The following is a 26,872-nucleotide window of genomic DNA, read 5'->3' as shown; positions in this document are numbered from 1 at the left end:
CTCCACTCTATAATGCAGCTCCATTGAATCTAATGGACCCACGTCACAGAGGGTAAAGGGCTTTGTCACACTGGTCCCCCAGTGCTTCATGTCTGGCCAGTGCTCAGTTATAGACTGGTGCCCTGTGTGGAAAACAGGCAGCGATTCAAAAAAAGGATTACGGCACAGGCATCCCCGCACTGGCACTGGTCTGTTTGTGTAACAAAAAGAAAAGTGATGAGTAGCCATATATATGTATACGGGTATTAGCATTTTATTATACTCGGACGGGGCATTTAACATTTTTGTATTTTATGGCTCCTTCCAACCTCTGTTTGATGCATAGGATAATATGCAATAATTTAGACATCACACTCCTGGCTGAGAAGCAGGATGTGGGGCATTTTGTGCAGTTAACTTCCCTATAGGTTTTACACTAAACAATAGGCCAACCATGGAACCTTCCCTCAAAAATTTTCAAAGAAAGAAAATCTGCATAGTACTGACACAGAATAGTACTAGTCTTTTGGACCAATCAAGTTGAGTATAAAAACTTGATGACCCGGCTCCTATACAACTATACAATCAAATGTTCTTGAGGCTGGATTCACACTACGTATATTTCAGTCAGTATTGTGGTCCTCATATTGCAACCAAAACCAGGAGTGGATTGAAAACACAGAAAGGATCTGTTCACACAATGTTGAAATTGAGTGGATGGCCGCCATTTAATGGCAAATATTTGCTGTTATTTTAGAACAACGGCTGTTATATTGAAATAATGGCAGTTATTTACTGTTATATGGCGGCCATCCACTCAATTTCACCATTGTGTGAACAGATCCTTTCTGTGTTTTTAATCCACTTCTGGTTTCGGTTGCAATATGACTGACTAAAATATACATAGTGTGAACCCAGCCTCAAGGTTAACCAATGAGAGAGAAATACGGAAGAACATGTAGAGATATGATGAATGAATGAAGTCAAAGGTTCTGGGTATTGTGGTACAGTCATTCATAACCCTATTACATCCGAGCTATAACCACTTGCTGTCACTCTGGGACTGAATCCAAATAAAGGCTTAATCTCTGGTAAAGAAATGAGGTTGGATTAGATTTTTACCTGGCTGTGGTGAAGAAAATCCCACGTACACTTGTTATACACAATATTGCAACACAATGTACCTAGTGGTATATTCACTTTACATTTAGTTACTGTTATTTTACCTACCATATCTGCTGTTTTTTTACAAGCATCTACTACTTTTTCAGTGGAATAATAATCTTCATCCCTGTTGTTCATCCCCCGGGGCCAGACCGCTTAATAACACACATTACAAAGTTATATAACTTTGTAATGTGTGTTACTTAGGCGGAAAAACGAAAACGCCGCACTACCACTTTAAATGTTGTTGTTGAAACAGACATCGCCATAAAAAAAAAAAAAAAAAGAATAGAAAGCATTTTCCCTTCTTTCCTCCAGACTATAGGGGTTGCGAAACAGGGTGCCAGAGCAGAAGATATGAGGCGCAATCAGACAGACTGAGGTCAGGACAGCTGAGTCCTCTCACAACAGCAGGTGGGCCGTAGACCTGGACAAGTTGCGTTTTTGCTGTTCTAGAAAGGCAGAAAGTCATGGCAGGTGGTCGACATAAGGATGCTGTCAGATAACATGCCAGAGTGGTAACACATACAGTGAAATAAAAAAAAAAACACCATTGCACACAACAAGTATCTAGAAATCTTGTTGCACAGGCGAAGAGTCATGAACCTCTAATAATCTGGTGTAACAGATCGGTAACAAAGAAAGAACAACTTTAGCACATTCTGTCACTTTATATGGTCATATATGAATATACTTACCCATTTACATACTATTTTCCCCTAGTCCCAGCATCCTAATTTTATAGACCAACCTATCATGCGGCACAGTATCAAATGCTTTTGGAAAGACCTTATACACAACATCCACAGCCTCCCCCAGGTCCAGTCTATAAGTGACCTCTTCATAGAAGCCAATCAGATTAGTCTGACAGGACCGATCCCTCATAATTCCTTGCTGGTGCTTTGTTATAAGATTATTTTCATCAAGATACTCCAGTATAGCATCTCTTACAAGCCCCTCAAATACTTTACCCACTATAGATGTTAGACTTACGAGCCTATAGTTTCCAGGATCACTCTTTGACCTCTGTTTGAATATTGGCACCAAATTAGCTATGCACCAGTCATGTGGAACAAACCTTGTCATCTTCCGACAATCGTGGCATGCCCACATTGGACAAATATCCCTGGATGCAGTCCCTAAAGCTGCTGTTAAGAGTGCTGGGATTGGAAGTGTCAATTAAGTATAGACTGGCATAGTACTCTCTAAACTCCCTGGCAATGTCCACCAGCAGACATGAGGGTAAACCCTGCCTCGATCTCACCAAGGGAATGTAAGATCGCTCTTGCTGTGAGTGCAAGGCCACATGGTGAATGCTGAAATTAATAAATGCCAGAATGTGATTGTTTCAGTCACCTCGCCTCCTAAATAAAACATAGATTATAATTAGGGATGAGCGAACCGGCTGAGGTTCGGGTTCGTATGAACTATCGGCTTCTGATTCCCGCTGTCTGCCCGCTCCGTGGAGAGGGTGGATACAGCCTGAGGACTGCCTAGAAAACTGGGATATAGCCTATGGCTATGGCTGTATCCCAGTTTTCTAGGCGGTCCTCAGGCTGTATCCACCCTTTCCACGGAGCGGGCAGACAGCGTGAATTAGAAGCCGATAGTTGAGGTTCATACGAACCCGAACCTTAGCCGGTTCGCTCATCCCTAATTATAATGTGCCACGTCATATGTACCTCAAACTGGTTCCCATAAAAACTTATGATTACCATGGAAAAACAAGGACATAAATGGGAAAGATAAAAAAAATTATAGGGGTCAGAATATAGTGATACAAAGCAATTTTGTTAACGTAGTAAAACATAACAATAACTGTAAAAATTTGGTATTGCAATAATTGTAAAAACTAAACCGATCCAAAAATGACACAAACGATTCCACCAAAGTATCATTATTTTTTTTTTTTCCACAAGACAGTATAACCCTTAGGGGACACAGTCAGTTTTGGCGTTTATGACACAGGCAAATTTTTCAAATTTGACATGTGTCACTTTATGCATCAACAACTTTGGAATGCTTTTACCGATCCTTGTGATTCCAAGATTGTTTTTTCGTGACATATTCTACTTTATGTTAGTCATAAATTTGAGTCGATACCTTTAGCATTTTTTTGTGAAAAACTCCAAAATTATGGGAAAAAATAAAAAAAATGGCATTTCTCTATATTTGAAAGCCTCTGCTAATAAGGAAGCAAGTTATACCCCATAAATTATAAATTAATTCATATATATAACATGTCTAATTTATGTTGGCAGCAATTGCAGAACATGCTTTTACATTTTTAGGATGTTAGAGGCCGTAAACGGTTAGTAGCATTTTTCAAAAATGTTGTGAAAATTTCTAATTCAGGATTTTTTGGTGACCAGTTTAGTTTTGGAGTATATTTTAGAGGCCTTTATACTAGAAACCCTCATAATTCACCCCATTTTGAAATCTTCACCCTTTCTAGTATTCATATTTACATTCATACAGTTTTTTTAACCCTATAGGCACATCAGAGAAATAACTGCAAAGTAAATGTAAAACGTGAAGTTTTCAATTTTCTTTGCTGAGATTTCAGTTCAATCCTATTTTTTTCATACCGCACAGCTATAAACAATAAGATGCAATGAACACATTTATTCCCCTGATTCTGCAGTTTTTACAAATACCTCATTTGTGGACGTAAAGTGTTGTGCGGGCGCACAACAGAGCTCAGAAGAGAAGTAGCACCTCTTGGCTTTTGGAGAGTGGCTTTAGCAAAAATGAATAATTTAGGCCATGTTGTGTCTACAAAGCCCCCCTAGTGCCTAGATAGTAGAAACCCCCAAAAGTGACCCCATTTTGAAAACTACACCCCTTAAGGAATGTAACAAGGGGTACATTGAGCATATGGACCCCACAGGTTTTTCACAGTTTTTTGCAAAAGTGGGTCGTGAAAATAAAAAATCACATTTTTCACACTTATGAGTTGGTGAACCCCCCCATTTTTCAAATTTAAAACCGCTTGAAGGAGACAAAGCCCCCCAATATTTGTAATGCAATTTCTCATGAATCCAGAAATAACCTATATGTGGACGTAAAGTGTTGTGCGGGCGCACAACAGAGCTCAGAAGAGAAGTAGCACCTCTTGGCTTTTGGAGAGTGGCTTTAGCAAAAATGAATAATTTAGGCCATGTTGTGTCTACAAAGCCCCCCTAGTGCCTAGATAGTAGAAACCCCCAAAAGTGACCCCATTTTGAAAACTACACCCCTTAAGGAATGTAACAAGGGGTACATTGAGCATATGGACCCCACAGGTTTTTCACAGTTTTTTGCAAAAGTGGGTCGTGAAAATAAAAAATCACATTTTTCACACTTATGAGTTGGTGAACCCCCCCATTTTTCAAATTTAAAACCGCTTGAAGGAGACAAAGCCCCCCAATATTTGTAATGCAATTTCTCATGAATCCAGAAATAACCTATATGTGGACGTAAAGTGTTGTGCGGGCGCACAACAGAGCTCAGAAGAGAAGGAGCACTTTTTGCCTTTTGGAGAGTGGATTTAGCAAGAATGAATAATGGAGGCCATGTTGTGTCTACAAAGCCCCCCTAGTGCCTAGATAGTAGAAACCCCCAAAAGTGACCCCATTTTGAAAACTACACCCCTTAAGGAATGTAACAAGGGGTACATTGAGCATATGGACCCCACAGGTTTTTCACAGTTTTTTGCAAAAGTGGATCGTGAAAATAAAAAAATCACATTTTTCACACTTATGAGTTGGTGAACCCCCCCATTTTTCAAATTTAAAACCGCTTGAAGGAGACAAAGCCCCCCAATATTTGTAATGCAATTTCTCATGAATCCAGAAATAACCTATATGTGGACGTAAAGTGTTGTGCGGGCGCACAACAGAGCTCAGAAGAGAAGGAGCACTTTTTGCCTTTTGGAGAGTGGATTTAGCAAGAATGAATAATGGAGGCCATGTTGTGTCTACAAAGCCCCCCTAGTGCCTAGATAGTAGAAACCCCCAAAAGTGACCCCATTTTGAAAACTACACCCCTTAAGGAATGTAACAAGGGGTACATTGAGCATATGGACCCCACAGGTTTTTCACAGTTTTTTGCAAAAGTGGATTGTGAAAATAAAAAATCACATTTTTCACACTTATGAGTTGGTGAACCCCCCCATTTTTCAAATTTAAAACCGCTTGAAGGAGACAAAGCCCCCCAATATTTGTAATGCAATTTCTCATGAATCCAGAAATAACCTATATGTGGACGTAAAGTGTTGTGCGGGCGCACAACAGAGCTCAGAAGAGAAGGAGCACTTTTTGCCTTTTGGAGAGTGGATTTAGCAAGAATGAATAATTTAGGCCATGTTGTGTCTACAAAGCCCCCCTAGTGCCTAGATAGTAGAAACCCCCAAAAGTGACCCCATTTTGAAAACTACACCCCTTAAGGAATGTAACAAGGGGTACATTGAGCATATGGACCCCACAGGTTTTTCACAGTTTTTTGCAAAAGTGGGTCGTGAAAATAAAAAATCACATTTTTCACACTTATGAGTTGGTGAACCCCCCATTTTTCAAATTTAAAACCGCTTGAAGGAGACAAAGCCCCCCAATATTTGTAATGCAATTTCTCATGAATCCAGAAATAACCTATATGTGGACGTAAAGTGTTGTGCGGGCGCACAACAGAGCTCAGAAGAGAAGGAGCACTTTTTGCCTTTTGGAGAGTGGATTTAGCAAGAATGAATAATGGAGGCCATGTTGTGTCTACAAAGCCCCCCTAGTGCCTAGATAGTAGAAACCCCCAAAAGTGACCCCATTTTGAAAACTACACCCCTTAAGGAATGTAACAAGGGGTACATTGAGCATATGGACCCCACAGGTTTTTCACAGTTTTTTGCAAAAGTGGATCGTGAAAATAAAAAAATCACATTTTTCACACTTATGAGTTGGTGAACCCCCCCATTTTTCAAATTTAAAACCGCTTGAAGGAGACAAAGCCCCCCAATATTTGTAATGCAATTTCTCATGAATCCAGAAATAACCTATATGTGGACGTAAAGTGTTGTGCGGGCGCACAACAGAGCTCAGAAGAGAAGGAGCACTTTTTGCCTTTTGGAGAGTGGATTTAGCAAGAATGAATAATGGAGGCCATGTTGTGTCTACAAAGCCCCCCTAGTGCCTAGATAGTAGAAACCCCCAAAAGTGACCCCATTTTGAAAACTACACCCCTTAAGGAATGTAACAAGGGGTACATTGAGCATATGGACCCCACAGGTTTTTCACAGTTTTTTGCAAAAGTGGATTGTGAAAATAAAAAATCACATTTTTCACACTTATGAGTTGGTGAACCCCCCCATTTTTCAAATTTAAAACCGCTTGAAGGAGACAAAGCCCCCCAATATTTGTAATGCAATTTCTCATGAATCCAGAAATAACCTATATGTGGACGTAAAGTGTTGTGCGGGCGCACAACAGAGCTCAGAAGAGAAGGAGCATTTGGTAATGTATTTTGTATTCATCTAGGGATATAATGAGATTTTTAGTTTTGTTGAGTCCAGCGTAGGTCTAAACGATTGTGCAGACCATACACTTTTTCAAAAGTATGTTGTATTCATCTAGGGGTATAATGAGATTTTTAGTTTTGTTTCACAGTTATTTGTTGTGTCCAATTTTAAATAGGGGTAAAAGCTCAGAATGATAAAGTGATGAGTGTGAGGCCACTGGGGGGTTTCAAAGCACTGTGGATTGGTGTGGGCTCGCTGGGGGGTTTCTAATCCAGTGATGTATGAAAGATGCGAAAGCACTCTTTCATGCAGAGTCCAGGTTTAGATGGGCACGTGTCGCATTGGTATATGGTATCCCTGCGGATACCCTTTTTGAAGCAGACGCGGCACCTTTTTTGTGCCTGGCGTTTTTTCCCTGTGCAAGGCACTAAACCAGGGAAGTGCTGCCCAGGAATTATTCGGCCCACATTGCTTGAAGAAGCTGAGGTTTCCCCCACCTCTTCTCCAAGTATAAGCCTCTTGATCACTTTTTCCTGGTACTCTAAGTACGTTCCATGGTTGCCTGCCTTCCTGTAGAGCACAAAGGAATTATATAGTGCCATCTGGACAAGGTTCACGGCCAATTTCTTGTACCAGATTCTGCTCCGACGCATGGCACTATATGGCTTCAAAATTTGATCGTTCAGATCAACCCCATCCATGAATTTATTGTATGCCTGTATGCATACAGGGGTCATCTTGGCTGATGTGAAGCCACGTCTGGGGACACTGGTGCTGGCATCATTATGAATAGATGTGAGCATGCACACATCTTTCTTGTCTCTGTACTTGAGACACAAGACCCCATCGTGAAGCAACGCTCTGCTCTCTCCAATTGTCAGGCGTTGGTTGATGAGGGTCTTTGGGAGATGCTTTTGATTTTTTCGCACCGTCCCACATGCCACTGTTTTTTTTTCCAAGAGACATTTGAACAAGGGTACACTTGTGTACCAATTGTCTAAATACAAGTGGTACCCCTGATCAAACAGTGGGCGCAGGAGGTCCCAGGCAATCTTCCCACTGGTGGAAATAAAGGAAGGACAGCCAGGGGGGTCAATGTGACTGTCCTTCCCCTCATACACCCGGAAAGCGTACACATAGGCGGTATCGGACTCACATAGCTTGTACAGCTTGAGTCCGTACCGTGCACGCTTATTGGGCAAGTATTGGCGAAACTTTACCCTGCCCTTAAAGCTCACCAATGACTTGTCCACTGAAATCTCCTTTTTGGGGGTGTATAAACTAGAGAAATTCCGGGCTAAAATATTAATGACCGGCCTGATTTTATTTAGCCGATCAAATCTGGGGTCTACCTGGGGAGGGCACTGGGAGTTGTCCGAAAAATGTAAAAATTTTTGAAGGGCCTCAAATCTGGGTCTGGTCATAGTGTTACGATATAAAGGACAGTGATATAAAACGTCTGTCGACCAGTATGATCTCACTTCTGTTTTTTTGTTGAGACCCATATTGAGGACCAACCCCCAGTATTTTAGAAGTTCGGCACAATTGGTAGGGTGCCATCGGTTGGGCTGGGCCAGGAAGGAATTAGGGTGGGCTGCAATAAATTGTTCGGCGTATAAATTTGTTTGCTCTACCATCAACTGAAGCAAATCTGCCGAAAAAAATAATTGGAAGAAATCCAATTCAGACAGCCCCTCTGTCTGAGCGTGCACTCCTGCTGTAGCAGTAAATGCAGGGATTTGGGGGGTGTAGTTTGTGGGGGGTGACCAGTCTGTAATTGGTTCAAGGTGAGGATCCCGGGCCGCAAGTCTCCTTCGTTGTCGAGGAGGTTCCTCATTGTCACTAAGAGAGGAAGAGGAGGAGGAAAGAAGATAATCCAAATCTTCTGCGCTTAGTGTTTCTGAATCAGACGCAAGCATGGCATACGCCTCCTCGGCACTATAAACCCTCACTGCCATAGCGGTATGCACAGGTGTCTCAAATCACAAAAAACTGAAGTACAATTTTTTATTTATTTTTTTTTTTACTTTTTTTTTTTAACACAACGCGCTCTGACGCACAGACACTAAAAGACACTGAGTGACACTAAAGGACACTGAATGAAACTTACTAGCTGACACTGACACTCACTAGTGGGCACTGACACCACAGATTGGCAGAAAGCTATCTAAGATATCTCTTATCACTGAGAGATCACAGGGGAGAGGGTATTTAGGATTAGATTTTGTGTAAAATGTGGGTTTTTTAATGCTTTTTTTTGTCACAAATTCACAAAAAAAAATTTACACTAAAACACACAATTGACTGTGACGGATTTACAACCGACACAAAGAGACGCTAGACTGACGCTAACACTGATACACTAAAACTGATGCTGACTGTCACTAGCGGACGCTAACTGGCGCTTACTAACGGACGCTGATTGACGTTTATAATGGACGCTGACTGACACTTACTAACGGACGCTGACTCTTATAAATGGACACTGACTGACTCTTAGTAACAGAAGCTGACTGACACTAACTGATGCTGACTGACACTTAGGGATGCTGACTGACTCTTACTAACGGACTGACACTTAGTAACGGACGCTGACTAACTCTTACTAACGGATGCCGACTGACAGTAATGGATGCTGATTAACTAAAGGACACTGACACTTAGTAACGGACGCTGACTGGCGCTAACAGACGCTGACTGACACTTAGTAACGGAACCTGACTGACACTTAGTAACGACGCTAACGCTTACTAACTGGTACTGACTGACACTGACTGACACTTAGTAACGGACGCTGACTGACACTTAGTAACGACGCTGACTAACGCTTACTAACGGGTGCTGACTGACACTAACGGACGCTTACTAAAAGGACGGATTTACGGAAAGCTAACTTAGATCTCCCTTATTACTGGGAGATCACAGGGGAGGGGGTATTTGGGAAAATAATGTGTGTTATGTGTTTTTTACTTTTTATACTACAGAATGCAGAATGCAGGCTCTGATCTCCTCACAAAGATTTTACCTACTGAGGGACCAGAGCCTGCATCCAGGCATTTGCCCTCCCCCTGTTAACATGGGACACTGTGATTGGCAGCTCTGATCACAGAGCTGCCAATCACAGTGCAGATAAGCATGGACCAGCGTCATTGGACAGACGCTGGTCACATGCTGAGGATGGAGGGGGCATCTCCAGATCCCGGAGCTCACGGTGAGTACCGACACCGGGGGTGTTGTGCAGCACTGAACACATGCTGGCAGCGGTGGATCTGTATAGATCCACAGTTGCCAGCTGTCTAACACTGCTGCACGAGGGAGAGAATCCTCTGTGTCACCGGCCCCGAGCTTCCCCCGGGTCCCGGAGCTCACAGTGAGTACCGGGACCGGGGGTCTGGATGATCGTCCATACAGGCTGGCAGTGGTGGATCTGTGAAGATCCACTGCTACCAGCTGTACATCGGACATACAGGACGGCAGGGGAGGGGGAGGGACCTCTGACCCGACATCCCCCTGTATCCCGGAAGGCAGCGGACACCGGGACCGGGGGTTTACAATGGCATCAGTAGATCGTTACCGATCCACTGATGCCGGCGATCGCCGGTGCTGAACCCCTAAAGGGCGTCCAGCACCAGTTACACTAAACTGTCAGCTATCAGCTGACAGTTTAGTTGCGGCTCCCGGTCACTGTTTGTGTAAACAGTGAGCACCGGGAGCCGGGAAGTTATTGTACGTCCTGGTGCGGAAAGTAACCTCCTGCCAGGACGTACAATAACGTCCAGGTGCGGCTATGGGATAAGGCACAATAAAAATATAAATAAAAAGAACAACTTGACAGTACAACAAGACTGTTGAGAAAGTCTAACCATAAAAATGGGATTCTCTTTTTTTTTTAACCCACTCTCATCTGATTTTAACTCTGTTGATTTTTATTTTTTTTATGATGTTGGCCATAGCATTTTACTTCCATACTTGTACCTTGTTTCTACTAATAGGAATGTATACAAAATGTATAACACACTATATTACTGAATATATAAGATTTTAGACTGGACAGGCATACTTATGACCGAGAGGAAAACAAGATTTCAGGTTTTAGGGTTTTTGTTCTCATTGCAGGTATAGCATGTAGGCCTGATAAAAAAAGCAACAAAAAACAGAACCCAGTAACTCTTAAATAAAAACCTTATAATACAGTGTGGGCTTTTTTCTATAGATATAAAATAAAATCAGCACTAACAGAAAGCAACCTTCATACCTTGAGGTTTTTGTATAGCTTCAGTGAATTCTTTGTTCAGGTGGGTCACACAACATTTATAGGTATCTATATTCCAGCTCTCTATAGAAACATTCAGTAAACTCTTTCCAGAATACATTCCATTTTCTTGCTTAAGCGATATGAACCCTGTGTTCTTTTCATCTAACTTTTTTCCATTTTTTAACCACACAAGGGTAGCATTTTGTGGCCAATAGTCTGAAATTGCACACAACAACGGGATGGTGCCTGTTACCATATCAGTGTTTCCAGAAGATGTCAGAATGTCTGGAGACCGTGGATCAATTATTTTTCCTAAGAGAGGAAAACAAAGGTATAAGACAAAGTTAAAAAAAGCTGAAAGTTTTGATGAATATATATTATGGTGCGTTTACACAGACAGATTTATCTGACAGATTTTTCAAGCCAAAGCCAGGAACAGACTATAAACAGGGAACAGGTCATAAAGAAAAGACTGAGTTTTCTCTTCTTTTCAAATCCATTCCTGGCTTTGGCTTCCAAAATCTGTCAGATAAATCTGCCTGTGTAAACACACCATTAGACAGATCAATACCAGATGTTAATCTTGCCTTAAGGCCCTATTACACCAACAGATCTGATGACAGATTATCTGCCAAAGATTTGAAGCCAAACCCAGTAGTGGATTTGAATCGAGGAGAAATCCAGTCTTTCCTTTATGACCTGGTCTCTGATTATAGTCTGTTCCTGGGTTTGGCTTCAAATCTTTGTCAGATAATCTGTCGTCAGATCTGTTGGTGGAATAGGGCCTTAAGTGTTTAAATTACCAAAGTGTTGGGGCGGTCAAAGAGGTTGTCTAAAGGCCCTATTACATCAAAAGATGTCTGACAGATTATTTTACAGATTTGTTCAGCCAAAACCAGGAATGGATTTAAGAAGGGGAGAAATCTCAGTTTTATCTTTACGACCTGTTCTCTGTTTATAGTCTGTTCCTGGGTTTGGTTGAAAAAATCTGTCAGATAATCTGTCAGACATCTTTTGGTGTAATAGGACCCTTAATCTAAATTTTCTGAACTAGAATCTATGGTTAAATATAATATTTTTCATACTGTAATAGTTGCCATTTTAGGGGACTCTTCACAATTCCAGGAAAAGAAACTGTTACTAATAAAATATGTATTTTATGCAAGGTTAATCGCCCTGAGGAAACTGGTTCCATGCCTCCTATTGAATTATGGAGAAAGCACGGTCTGGCTAAATTTGGAGCACACCTCCTCCCACATTGCTGTGCTCCCCTCCCTTCTCACCCAATTGGCGAGTGGGGAATACAGCTGGCATACGCCACAGAGAAGGGATGAATCTGCCTCTTTTCTGTAGCGTACGCCAGGGGAGCATCTAAGTAAATGTTCCCCCAAGTCTTGACACAGTTAGGCTGGTGGTGGTGATTGAGCTGCTGATGCTGCAGGGAGGGGATGTAGACTTGGTATATCTGTGCCTGTTACAAATCCCAAATATAACACCTTTGCAGTAAATATAACACTACCATCCCCATCCTATGCCTGCTCAAGAAAACCCTTCAGGCCGGGATGAATGATGTGATAGCGGAGGAGGAGTAAGAAGGCCCTTTCACTCAATTGTCAGGCCAGTCTTCCACACATGGCCCCGTTTTGGAGGATTAAGAGGGGAAAGAAGGAGAATTTGCTCACAGTATTGTGGCACCCAAAGCAGCTCACGGGTATCAATGGAGCATAGCTGGAGGGAATGCAGAGGAGACCCCCCCACCCACCAGGTAACCTTGTCCTTGCCTGGAGATAACATGAGCAAATAGATGCTGCAATGCCTGCGCAATTACTGGCAAGTTGCCAGCATTCTGTCCAGTGCTGATTACTAAATGGACCCCCTAATGAATCCACGCTACAAGGACAACATCCCATCCTTACTTTCACGGAGTGGAGTACGATGGAAAGATAAAGCAATCCAATAGCACGCTGGTAGACGCACCATAGGCACAGTTCCTATTGAACAGTGAAGGCTCAGTGCAAGCAAAAGGCACTGCGCCCACATGGGCCCCACCACCACCACCTGATACAGCCTGTCTTAAAAGGAGGCAGAGTTTAAATCGAAATATGGATGAGTATGTGTTCACACATCCTGATACTTGTGGGTTGCTAAATTGGATACCTCGTCAGATCTTCCCCTTTATGCCTTGGAGGTGCTGGCCTGTCCTGTAGCAAAAGTGCTTTATTTCTAAGACCAGAAATTTTTTTATGCCGCCATTTAGAGCCAGGGCTTGCTGCTTGGTGTTTTACATGCAGAGAAAAGAATCAGGCATGCATTCCACAGGACTTATCTGTCCCACATCTGTCCCAGTCACTGATTGGCTGAGCGGTCAGTTCATTAGCCGGGACAGGCCTTTTCCCCATCACAACTCGGGGGAAAATGCTTTCCAGTGGGGGTCCTGTGGCCAGTTCCGCCGCTCACCGTGGACACAGGTAGAGGTAAGTTAGTATTTGTAGTCAATTTCCCCCCTGCCTGCTGCTGTCTTTTATAATCTGCTGGACTCCTCCTTTAACTGCAGCATCTATGGAGTTAAACTGCCAAGACCAGCAAAAGCATCGATCTCGGCAGATTTGGCAGGAGCCTGGCTATGATTTCCAGCCAGCTCCAGCCAGCTTCTGAGCCATACATGTACTTTGTGTCAGTGCTGTTGGTAGCAAGGGCAACTGGTGGCTTGTCATGTGTTGGTTACAGACGCTGTTCATCACCACATATTGAATTATTAGCGGAAAAATTTAATTTTACGTTTTCGTGGCCCAATACAAATAAATTCTAGAAAACACCTGTGGGGTCTCGATTAATTTCTTAAAGGGTGTCGTTTCCAAATTGGGGTCTTTTACATTTAATAGCCGATGGCCTCTGCAATGTGCTGGCATCTTAAATGGTGGCTGCAAAATATCCTAAGAAATCGGAGCCCAGTTCTCTTGGTCACCAGTTACAGGTGCGGGGAAATTACTTCAGATGGATTACATGTCATGCTGTATCTGTAACCCAAATCAAATGATGGTTTGTCACTCTAATGTTTCACAAGTGTCCATATGATACACATGTACATATCCTTTTGTTGTCTACAGCATGAGCATGTTACATGACGCATGGTGAAGGTCTAATTTAAAGTTAGTACTAAGTGCATATAGATCATACAGTGCAGTTACACATATTTCCTTTACTTCTTTCATATAGTGCATTTTGCCAGATTTTTTCCCTAGAACTATGACAAAGCTCCGATAAGGTTATTGTTACTTGTGTGATATTGTGCATTGTCTTCTTGTAGACTGTTCATTTTCTTTTACACTTACCAAGACTTTTAGACATCTCTACTGTTGTGCAAGGCCGCTTCACCACACAAGTCACTGTGTTTACTCCTTTTACTTTGTTCTTGTTCACTGTATAGGTTACTATATAGTTATCCTTTAGATTGTCGCTTGTCTTTAGTGAGCCTTTCATTTCTATGTCCTTATTGTCAAATTTTAAAGACACTTGATCAACCTCCAGATTGCTAACCTGAATTGAACATATTATTTTAGCATTGCCTTTTAGGAAATCTTCACTGGAAGGTAATGTCAGGTCTACGACAGGTTTCTTAAAGCAAGCTGTAGAAAGAAAAGACATATATAAGTGTTTCATGGAAGTAGTGTCTATGGAGTCACCAATCTGAAATCGTTCAAGTAATTTAATAAATGTTACGCTTATAATACAGTGTCACTAGTGGACTTCTCTATGGTGACATCTCCTACATATAAGAGGAACTCTTCATACACATGGCAAAACTGTGTGTCCAGATGTTGTATTACGGGTCACTGACACATTATGTATTGCTATATGGGGACTAAACACTGCACCACACTTATTACTAGAAGCAATGAGCCCTGTGCTGAACCCAGCCCACTGCCTCTGCCGACTTGGACGATCTGCCCCAACTCAGGACATTGCCTTCTACGCCTCTAAGGCCTCAATCACACGATTTGTGCAGAGATGACTGGAGGAGGATCGCGGCATGGATCTCCCAAAGTGTAGCCCCACCACCACCAGAGATGACTGGAGCGCAAAAGACAACTACTCGCCTACTCCCCCAGTGCCAGGTGGCTCACATGTTCCTCGGCACATGGGGAGTAGGTGAGTAGTCTTCTTCTGTGCTCCTGTCATCTCAGCCGCCGGGCAGAGGGGGGGTATCCATGCTGTGATCCGCACTAGGACATGTCCTATTTTTTTGCTGTGTGGATCGTGGTGGGGGTCACATCCCGGATCGTGTTAATGGCTTCATTCACTTGAATAGTTCCTAAAATTTTACGAGATGTGTGAATGCAGCCTAAGGGAAGTCCAAAAACATAACAGGGGTCAAAATCAAGAGAAGAAAAACAGACACAAAGTCAGAAGCATAGGCAAAACCAATAAATAGGCTGAGGTCATACACATATAGTACCAAAGTACAACATCACAATCCCAGGATGTAGTCCAAAAATCAAGCAGAGTTTACCTCTATATGAAATTAGAGGCACAAGAAGATGTATAGTATGGGGCTATACCGGTTTGTTATTATGATCTTTGAAACACAAAGTCACAAATGACCATATGCACAAGTCACTGGGCACTAGTTGAGACATCATCTCAAAACCTGTCTGATCTAATTCTTAAAGCTGTTCAAATTTTGTACCAATGTAACTTCTTCAACTGAATATTCATCAAAACATATATGAAGTAATATGAGCATTGTATAGAAGACATGAACAAGTTTGATATTTAAACTTGTTCTTTCATTCTAATTTGTTTCTATTTTCTGACTGTGTTTTTTTTTTTAATTTCCCCTTTTGTACATTGTTATGGTTTTTTTTTAACAACATTTAATGACATACTTTACAGCAAGACTCATGGACATTGATGACAATAAGTCTGTCCCCTCGAGGTGAATGGGAAACATTATTGAGCGTACTCTGTGACCTTTGAAGAAATCATTACACAGGGAGCTACTATTGCCTCCTCTATCTACTGGTGTCACTTGATGCTCCAGTGCTGTACAGTTCACTTTACAGCAGCTTCCTCTTATCACCACAGACAGAGCAGGAAGTCTCAGCTTAGTTTAAGACCCAGTGGAGGGAATGAAAACTGCAGGATTTCAGGACTATTTTATAATATAGATAGAAAAATTAAATAAACTTGACCAAAAATTCTTTAAAAATATGTTGTTTTTTTAATAAAAACATTATTTAAATTATGTCATTTTCTGATGACACATTCTCTTTAAGTAAGGCTGGGATCACAACGTGTTTTCGCAGTCCGTTTTTTTTTCTCATCTGTTTCAACGATTGGTTAACAGATGCTTCATATTTTAGGAGATCATTCATTACTCACCTGAACATTTAGTAATATTCTGCAGATAGTCTTTACCCTGATGGGTAACTTTACATGTGTAAGTATCTTTTTCATTCCATTTTGTAATGCTTATTTCACTTTTGCCAAAATACTTGTTGTTTTTTCCATTTAACATAGCAGTAAAATCTGTGTCTTTATCTTGTACCATGTGTCCATTGTTTAACCAGAGAATGGAGGCATCACGTGGGCGGAAATCAGACACTAAGCAAATTAAAGTTGAAGTTCCCTCCTTCCCATTCTCACAAGATGCGATAATTTGAATGATAGGAGAGCTGATCTCAACTAGTGCATGATCTGAAAGATTACAAATATGTAACAAATCTATGTTAACATAATCAAAAGAGAATAATCGGCACTACAGGTAGCAGAGAAGGCAAAACGCTAATGTCCCTACAATGCGGGGTATCCTGAGTTGCTTACTAAATCCATGATTCCATATAGGTGATAACAAAAGTATAAAGAGAAAGCAGTGGCACTCACCAATGTGGATATTTGTGCAAATTCCTTTATTTTTATAAATGCGTGGACATGACCAGGGCTGACACCAGACAGGTGCAGGATACAAGCTTGTTTCGCGCGACTGCGCTTCAGCAGACCTGCTTGTAACCTGCACCTGTCTGGCGTTCGCCCTGGTCATGTCCACGCGTTCATGAAATGAAGGAATCTGCACAAATATCGACATTGGTGAGTGCCACTGCTTTCTCTTTATACTTTTGAAATCTATATTAACAAATGAAACAATACAGATATTTTATCTACATTAAAGGAGTATACATAAATGCAACCCACGAACAAAAAAGATAGATTTTATAAATTCTTTTACCTGAACTGTAATAATTTGTCATCCACACAAAACATGCACTGGACACCTGCGTTAGGTCATGGATGGTCAAGACTAATTCACTAAACATTGCTAAACATTTTCACAACCACATGCATTACAAGTGAAAGGCATTCTGGTTATATCTGTCTGCTTTGGCTTCTAGAGCGAGGGGTTGTGAGCAAGAAACACCCTTTATCGTACCTGTTTGCACTAATAGGGTATAGACAGGGGTTATGCTTATGGGAACACACACACATATATGTTTGGTTCTCCTCTACTAGCATGCATATAGTAGTAATGAACTGATACTAAAAAGTCTCCTTATAGGATGCAGATATTTTAAAAGCTATCCCTAGGATTAGAAAAAAAACTCTACTTTCTTGCAGCAGCAACATCACAACTTTCCTTGGGTTGCGCCTAATTTTGCAGCTTAACTAAATTGAAATGAATGGGTTACAGCTGCAATGAATGCCACTCTCCACCTGTCGACAGGTGTAGTCTGGTTTATGCTAGGACACAGCCAAGTGTATTAATTCTGTGCATCGCCATTACACAGAATGTCTTCACTTATAATAACCCGTCTAGTACACTTACCAACTTGTTTTGAAACTTCCTCTTTGTTCATAGGGCATGGAGATTGTGCCACACAAGACACTTTTTTAACAGATTTCCAATCACTTTGGGTGACACTGCGACTGTACACAGCAACATTTTCTTTACTCCCCGGGTCTTTAATTGCTGTACTTTGTAGATTGTCAAAATTTAGGAAGATTGTGTATGTATCTAAATTTGTGCCTAACACAGAACAAGTGACACGGCCATTGCCATTCATAAGGTCTTCAGTGGAAGGTAATTCCAGGTTAACAGCCGGTTTCACAAACCTGCCTGTAATGGAATACACATGTATATATTATAAGTATTTCATAGCAAAAATGTAAGTAATAACATCAAAAACAAACAAATTCTACATATTTCTGCACAAAAACCAGTCCCCATTGGCTTTTTAACAGCAAATTCCATTATGTTTAAATAGGTAGAGATCCCACCACTGAACCCCCACCAGTTCTTGTCAGGTACAGAATAAAACTTGTAAGCTCTCACTTCTAAGCTTCTCTTGTTGGAATTGACAATTAGTGACAGTTTAGCTTGCACAAGCCCTACAATTGTTAATTCCTATAAGTTGTATTTCACAGTGTACAGCGGTGCTATACAACACCAACTTGTGCTGCCCATTTTTTTCCATTGTACAGACATATCGTCTTCTCCTCTTATGGTCCCTGAACAATATAATAATGAGTGTTACGGAATGTGCTGTCTCTGCTAACACATACATATATATGGACATATACATATATACATTCAAAGTCATCACGCAGGTTCGTTGGGCTTAGCCATCCCACAGGTAAGTGCCCCCTGCTGTACCATCTACATTTCCTCTAAGCTGCTACATGTTTATCTTAGGGGGCATTCACATGTCCGCAGAACTTTGTCTGTGCCTGGACGCAGGGCCGGAGTTAGGGGGGGGCAAAGTGGGCACTTGCCCAGTGCCCCCATCCCCCTGGGGCCCCCTAGCTCCTTCCTTCATTAGTGGAGCAGGAAGCAGAGCAGCACAAGCAGCTCCCCTGATCCACTAATGAATGAAGGAGCTGAGCTGTGAGGACGGAGCGCCCCTCCTGCAGGCTGCCTGTGCCCTACAGAAGAGGAACGGCAAGCCCAGGTAAAGAAAAGGAGGCTGGGGGGTGTTTGGGGGGCAGAGGGTCACGGAGGCTGGGGGCGGGACTTGCGACCAAGGGGTGGGGCTTACGGTCAGGGGTGGGCAGAGCCTCGGGGGTCTTTATAAAACAGTAACCCCCTCCCCATATACTAGCCTAGCGAACAGTATACAGGAAGGGGGCAGGGGATCTTGTATGATGCAGTCCCCCCTTCCACCATATACTGTTCAGGGCCCTCCTCCCTCTGTATCTATAGACACCAGGCCCTGAGCAGCACACAGTACATGATGGAGGTGGGTGCTGAATCACACAGGATCCACTCCCCCATTCAGGGCCTAGTGAGCAGTATATGGGGAGGGGATTCTGTATGATACAGTACCCCCATATCTCTCCCCTGCTCTACTACCCCCAATACTACTCCTAATACTGCTGTACTACTACCCCCAACAGTGCCCTACTACTATCCCCAATACTACTCCTAATACTGCCCTACTACTACCCCCAATAGTGCCCTACTACTACCCCAATACTACTCCTAATACTGCCCAACTACTACCCCCAATAGTGCCCTACTATTACCCCCAATACTACTCCTAATACTGCCCTACTACTACCCCCAATACTACTCCTAATACTGCTCTACTACTACTTCCAATACTGCCCTACTACTACCCCCAATACTACTCCTAATACTGCTCTACTACTACACCCAATACTGCTCTACTACTAACCCCTAATACTACCCCTAATACTGCTCTACTACTACCCCCAATACTACTCCTAATACTGCTCTACTACTACCCCCAATACTGCCCTACTACTACCCCCAATACTACTCCTAATACTGCTCTACTACTACTTCCAATACTGCCCTACTACTACCCCCAATACTACTCCTAATACTGCTCTACTACTACCCCCAATACTGCTCTACTACTAACCCCTAATACTACCCCACTACTACCCCCAATACTACTCCTAATACTGCTGTACTACTACCCCCAATAGTGCCCTACTACTACCCCCAATACTACTCCTAATACTGCTCTACTACTACCCCCAATAGTGCCCTACTATTACCCCAATACTACTCCTAATACTGCCCTACAACTACCCCAATAGTGCCCTATTACCCCCAATACAATTACTAATACTGCCCTACTACTACCCCCAATACTGCCCTACTACTACCCCCAATACTACTCCTAATACTGCTCTACTACTACCCCCAATACTACTCCTAATACTGCCCTACAACTACCCCCAATAGTGTCCTACTACTACCACCCCCGATACTACTCCTAATACTGCTCTACTACTACCCCCAATAGTGCCCTACTACTACCCCCAATACTACTCCTAATACTGCTCTACTACTACCCCCAATACTGCCCTACTACTACCCCATACTGCCCTACTAATACCCCCAATACTACTCCTAATACTGCTCTACTACTACCCCCAATACTGCCCTACTACCCCCAATACTTCTCCTAATATTGCTCTACTACTACCCCCAATACTTCTCTACTACTAACCTCTAATACTACTCCTAATACTGCTCTACTACTACCCCCAATACTGCCCTACTACTACCCCCAATACTACTCCTAATACTGCTCTACTACTACCACCAATACTGCCCTACTACTACCCCCAATACTACTCCTAATACTGCTCTACTACTACACCCAATACTGCTCTACTACTAACCCCTAATACTACTCCTAATATTGCTCTACTACCCCTAATACTGCTCTACTACTACCCCCAATACTACTCCTAATACTGCTGTACTACTACCCCCAATAGTGCCCTACTACTACTTCCAATACTACTCCTAATACTGCCCTACTACTACCCCAATAGTGCCCTACTACTACCCCCAATACTACTCCTAATACTGCCCTACTACTACCCCAATAGTGCCCTAATATTACCCCCAATACTACTCCTAATACTGCCCTACTACTACCCCCAATACTGCCCTACTACTACCCCCAATACTACTCCTAATACTGCTCTACTACTACCCCAAACACTGCCCTACTACTACCCCCAATACTGCCCTACTACTACCCCCAATACTACTCCTAATACTGTTCTACTACTACCCCCAATACTGCCCTACTACTACCCCCATACTGCCCTGCTACTACCCCTAATACTACTCCTAATACTGCTCTACTACTACCACAAATACTGCCCTACTACTACCCCAATACTACTCCTAATACTGCTCTACTACTACCCCCAATACTGCCCTAATACTACCCCCATACTGCCCTACTACTACCCCCAATACTACTCCTAATACTGCTCTACTACTACCCCCAATACTGCCCTACTACTACCCCCATACTGCCCTACTACTACCCCTAATACTACTCCTAATACTGCTCTACTACTACCCCCAATACTGCTCTACTACTACCACAAATACTGCCCTACTACTACCCCAATACTACTCCTAATACTGCTCTACTACTACCCCCAATACTGCCCTACTACTACCCCATACTGCCCTACTACTACCCCCAATAGTACTCCTAATACTGCTCTACTACTACCCCCAATACTGCCCTACTACTACCCTCAATACTTCTCCTAGTATTGCTCTACTACTACCCCCAATATTTCTCTACTACTAACCCCTAATACTACTCCCAATACTGCCCTACTACTACCCCCAATACTACTCCTAATACTGCTCTACTACTACCCCCAATACTGCCCTACTACTACCCCCAATACTACTCCTAATACTGCTCTACTACTACACCCAATACTGCTCTACTACTAACCCCTAATACTACTCCTAATATTGCTCTACTACTACCCCTAATACTGCTCTACTACTACCCCCAATACTACTCCTAATACTGCTCTACTACTACCCCCAATACTGCTCTACTACTACCCCCAATACTTCTCCTAATATTGCTCTACTACTACCCCCAATACTTCTCTACTACTAACCCCTAATACTACTCCTAATACTGCTCTACTACTACCCCCAATACTACTCCTAATACTGCTCTACTACTACCCTCAATACTGCTCTACTACTCCCCCTAATACTGCTCTACTACTACCCCTAATACTGCTCTACTACTACCCCCCCAATACTGCTCTACTACTACCCCTAATACTGCTCTACTACTACCCCTAATAATGCTCTCACTACCATTGCTATTATTACCTCCACTCCTGATACTACTACTACTCCCAAAACTGCTACTCCCCTTATCTACTACTACCCCCAATACTACTCCTAATACTGCCCTACTACTACTACCCCCAATAGTGCCCTACTATTACCCCCAATACTACTCCTAATACTGCTCTACTACTACCCCCACTACTGCCCTACTACTACCCCCAATACTACTCCTAATACTGCTCTACTACTACCCCCAATACTGCCCTACTACAACCCCCATACTGCCCTACTACTACCCCTAATACTACTCCTAATACTGCTCTACTTATACCCCCAATACTGCTCTACTACTACCACAAATACTGCCCTACTACTACCCCAATACTACTCCTAATACTGATCTACTACTACCCCCAATACTGCCCTACTACTACCCCCAATACTACTCCTAATAGTGATCTACTACTACTACCCCCAATACTGCTCTACTACAACCCCATACTGCCCTACTACTACCCCCAATACTACTCCTAATACTGCTCTACTACTACCAATACTGCCCTACTACTACCTCATACTGCCCTACTACTACCCCCAATAGTACTCCTAATACTGCTCTACTACTACCCCCAATACTGCCCTACTACTACCCCCAATTTTTCTCCTAATATTGCCCTACTACTACCCCCAATACTTCTCTACTACTAACCCCTAATACTACTCCTAATACTGCTCTACTACTACCCCCAATACTGCCCTACTACTACCCCCAATTTTTCTCCTAATATTGCCCTACTACTACCCCCAATACTTCTCTACTACTAACCCCTAATACTACTCCTAATACTGCTCTACTACTACCCCCAATACTGCCCTACTACTACCCCCAATACTACTCCTAATAGTGCTCTACTACTACCCCATACTGCCCTACTACTACCCCCAATACTACTCCTAATACTGCTCTACTACTACTACCCCCAATAGTACTCCTAATACTGCTCTACTACTACCCCCAATACTGCCCTACTACTACCCCCAATTTTCCTCCTAATATTGCCCTACTACTACCCCTAATACTGCTCTACTACTACCCCCAATACTACCCCCAATACTGCTCTACTACTACCCCTAATACTGCTCTACTACTACCCCTAATATTGCTCTACTACTACCCCCAATACTACTCCTAATACTGCTCTACTACTAATCCCTAATACTACTCCTAATATTGCTCTACTACTACCCCTAATACTGCTCTACTACTACCCCCAATACTACTCCTAATACTGCTCTACTACTACCCCCAATACTGATCTACTACTACCCCTAATACTGCTCTACTACTACCCCTAATACTGCTCTACTACTACCCCCCAATACTGCTCTACTACTACCCCCCAATACTGCTCTACTACTACCCCTAATACTGCTCTACTACTACCCCTAATACTGCTCTCACTACCATTGCTATTATTACCTCCACTCCTGATACTACTACTACTCCCAAAACTGCTACTCCCCTTATCTACTACTACACCCCTCATCTTCTATGCTTCTACTATTACTACACCCCTTATCCACTACGCCTATACTACTACACCCATCAAAATGTAAATAAAAAAATCGAGAAAAGAAAAAACGAGATTTTATTTTTTGCCCACATCGCCCCAGCCCTAGGAGATGCTATGTGCTGGGGGGGGGGGGTAACTATCAGGGGAGCTGCTATCTGCTGAGGGGGCAACTATCAGTGGAAATGCTATGTGCTGGGGGGGGGGGGGTAACTATCAGGGGAGCTGCTATCTGCTGAGGGGGCAACTATCAGGGGGCTAGCTAACAGGTGTATAACCTACAGTGAGATGCCTCCTATATTGGTGGATACTACATACTGGGTGGTGGAGGTAACTACCAGGGGAATTACCTACAGGGGGATACCGACTATATGTACTATGGAGGCACAGAGGGACCTACCTACTATATGGGGCACAGAGGGGTCTTATTTAAGGTCACAGAAGATCACCCCACCTCGAGCAGCGCGCCAACTGCTGACAAAAAAGTAAAGAGTATGGGGACCTTAAATTGCTGCTACAATGTTTTAGCATTTGGGGCCCCATCTTCAATTTTGCCCAGGGCCACATTTTGTCTAAAACTGGCCCTGCCTGGACGTTTTTTTGCAGACTGGACCTCAGAGCTTCCAGCGTCATGATTAATTATGATGTCAGGAGCTCCAAAACTGTAAAGAATTTCACTCTAGTGTACTGACACAGCAGCACGTCTGTGTCAGCACACTAGCACAAATTATTTAAACAGTTTAGGAGCTCCCAACATCATAATTAATGATGGTGCTTAGCCGGTGAACTGTCACACTGTAAGCAATTGTTCAGCACATTGGGAATACAACAATATGGCCCTTTATAATCTCAACTTCTACTACCAGCTCTTTAAATACCATAAAAGTATCTGCTTACCTGAACATTTGCTAATATTATGCATAAAGACTTCTCCCTGCATGTCCACCTTACAAGTATATTCTTCTCCTTGTTTCCAACTGTCTCTACTGACATTCAGTTTAGTTGTTCCGGAAAATAACCCATTCTCTCCACTCAGCACTTTGAAGCTAGTTAGGTGAGAAGCAAATTCCTTGCCATTTCGAAGCCAAACTACTTGAATTATTTTGGGTGCAAAATCCGACACGTAACAAACTAGAGGTATGTTTGCATCTATGCTATCATCGAAAGGAGGCATCAAAATCTCAATGTGAGGATACGTGGTGGAGCCCATGCATTCTGGAACTGAATAAGAGAGATGCTATTAGAATAGTACATATAAACACATCAGATAACAGGACAGATGTTAAAATTATATCATATATTGCAAATCCTGAGCTTTCATTTTCTCGTATACAAATACCAGTGGGCTCAATGTCACATTGCTACTACCTCCGATGGTATTAGAATTAGCAAATGAACATATTGTCATTTAGCGATTATCTTAAAGGATACCTGTCACCCCTGTGCCGGGTTGACAGGCTCCCGACCCCGTTAGAGATTTCAGCTCCCAAAGCCCGGCGCCCGCGCTTACAGGAGAGTCCGATGCCCATAGAGAATGACGGAGCATCGGACTCCCCATTCATTCTCTATGAGTGTCGGACTCTGCTGTGTGCGCGCGCACCGGGCTTCGGGAGCTGAAATCTCTGTGACCCCACCGGCTCAGGAAGCGGGACCCCGCGCGATTAGGTGAGTATAGGGGGATCTAGCAGGGGGTCAGGAGCCTGTCACCCCGGCACGGGGAGTGACAGGTCCTCTTTAAGAATTATGAGAATCTTATTTGCATGTTTACATAGTGCAGGAGATGCTGAGGAAGAAGGTAGTTTTCTTACCTACATCCTCTGTGCCCATTTCCTGAAATACTTTTTTACTAATAAGGTTTAGTTGGTTTGGTGCACTGGGGGCGGGACAACATACCTTGGTGCACTCATCTGCCAACCTTCCTGCCCCTCTCATGAATGTTTATTCACTGCAGTGACGACAATCCAGAGTGACATCACTGCAGGGCACTGCCTAAATATTCATTAAAGGAGAAGTCCAGCCAGACCCATTTTTTTAGCAAGTGCTGGGAAGGGGGATCATAAAAGATAAAACATGCTCTTACCTCCCCCGCTCAAACCCTGGTGGCAGCATCCTGCCGCTTCAGTCCCCAGCCACCTCCTGATCTGAGCGGGGACCTGGCTGAGTGGACTTCACATGTCAGGACCTGGGTCCCTACTCAGATCAAGAGTCGGCTGGGGACCTGCGGACCAGAGCGGTAGGATGCGGCCTCCAGCACTAGAGCGGGGAGGTAAGACCCCTTTATTTCTTTTATTATCCCCTTCCCCAACACTTGTTAACAAATGGGTCTGGCTGGACTTCTCTTTAAAGAGTGGCAGACTGATTGGTAGTATCGCCCCAGTGCACATAACCGACCATATAAATATCAGTAAAATGCAGAATTGCTGGGAAATGTTGCTGAGGATGCAGGTGAGAAAACTACTTTCTTCCCCAGCGTTTCCTGGCCTATTATGTTTTTAACTCAACCCGTGTTAGAAAGTTATACAGCTTTGTAAATTACTTCTACCTAAAAGATTATGCCTTCCAGTAATTAACAGCTGCTGTATGTCTGGTAGGAGGTGGTGTATTCTATCCAGTCTGACACAATGCTCTCTGCTGCCTCCTATGTCCATATCAGGAACTGTCCAGAGCAGGAGAGGTTTTCTATGGGGATTTGCTACTGCTCTGGACAGTTCCTGACATGGACAGAGGTGACAACAGAGAGCACTGTGCCAGACTGGAAAGAATATACCACTTCCTGTAGGACATACAGCAGCTGATAAGTACTGGAAGCCTTGAGATTTTAAAATGAAATTTACAAATCTATGTAACTTTTTAACCCTAGTTAATTTAAAAAAAAATTTCCCTCCCACCCTTGAAGTTGCTGTAGCTTTGACTCTTTAGGCCTCAATCATGTTCACCTAAGAATTCAAGAGAAACTGTGAACTCTATATCATGTTCAGAACTGGAAACACAAGCAGATAGCTGATAAATTGATAAAATAAATGATACCTGTCTCTTAGCTGATGGCTATTTGCAAAGTTATAAAATGATACTTTTCATATAAGCTCAAGTTGCAGCATGCGTGCCGCCCACGCATGCTGGAAGCCAAATTCTGTACATCAATCATACAGGCCAGTCAAGGGATGGGAGTAATAAGACATTCATGCTGCAGCTCAGCACAGCATGTAGGGCACTTGAGCTTGGAAGGAAAAACATGATTTTATAACTTTGCAAACAACCATTAGCCATTAGTCAGTATCCCATCAGCCAATGTCTTCCACTCTGAGAATGAGACATAG

At 42.9% G+C, this 26,872-nt stretch overlaps 1 protein-coding gene across 1 annotated transcript in view; it reads right to left on the bottom strand.

Moving 5' to 3' along the window:
- Positions 1–26,872, bottom strand: part of LOC138786485 (uncharacterized) — a 54,865-nt gene that overhangs the window by 20,279 nt on the left and 7,714 nt on the right. The window contains exons 4-8 of the mRNA XM_069963470.1: positions 24,453–24,776; positions 17,704–17,994; positions 16,266–16,580; positions 14,216–14,509; positions 10,884–11,195 (exon numbers count right to left, since the gene is read on the bottom strand). Of these exons, the coding sequence (XP_069819571.1) occupies positions 10,884–11,195; positions 14,216–14,509; positions 16,266–16,580; positions 17,704–17,994; positions 24,453–24,776 (1,536 nt within the window). The remainder of the gene's footprint in view (positions 1–10,883; positions 11,196–14,215; positions 14,510–16,265; positions 16,581–17,703; positions 17,995–24,452; positions 24,777–26,872) is intronic.

The sequence above is a fragment of the Dendropsophus ebraccatus genome, chromosome 3 (assembly GCF_027789765.1).
Source record: "Dendropsophus ebraccatus isolate aDenEbr1 chromosome 3, aDenEbr1.pat, whole genome shotgun sequence".
In the NCBI taxonomy this organism is placed as follows: Eukaryota; Metazoa; Chordata; class Amphibia; order Anura; family Hylidae; genus Dendropsophus; species Dendropsophus ebraccatus.
The sequence above is the reverse complement of the archived record's forward strand: the minus strand, read 5'-3'. Positions and strand labels throughout refer to the sequence as shown.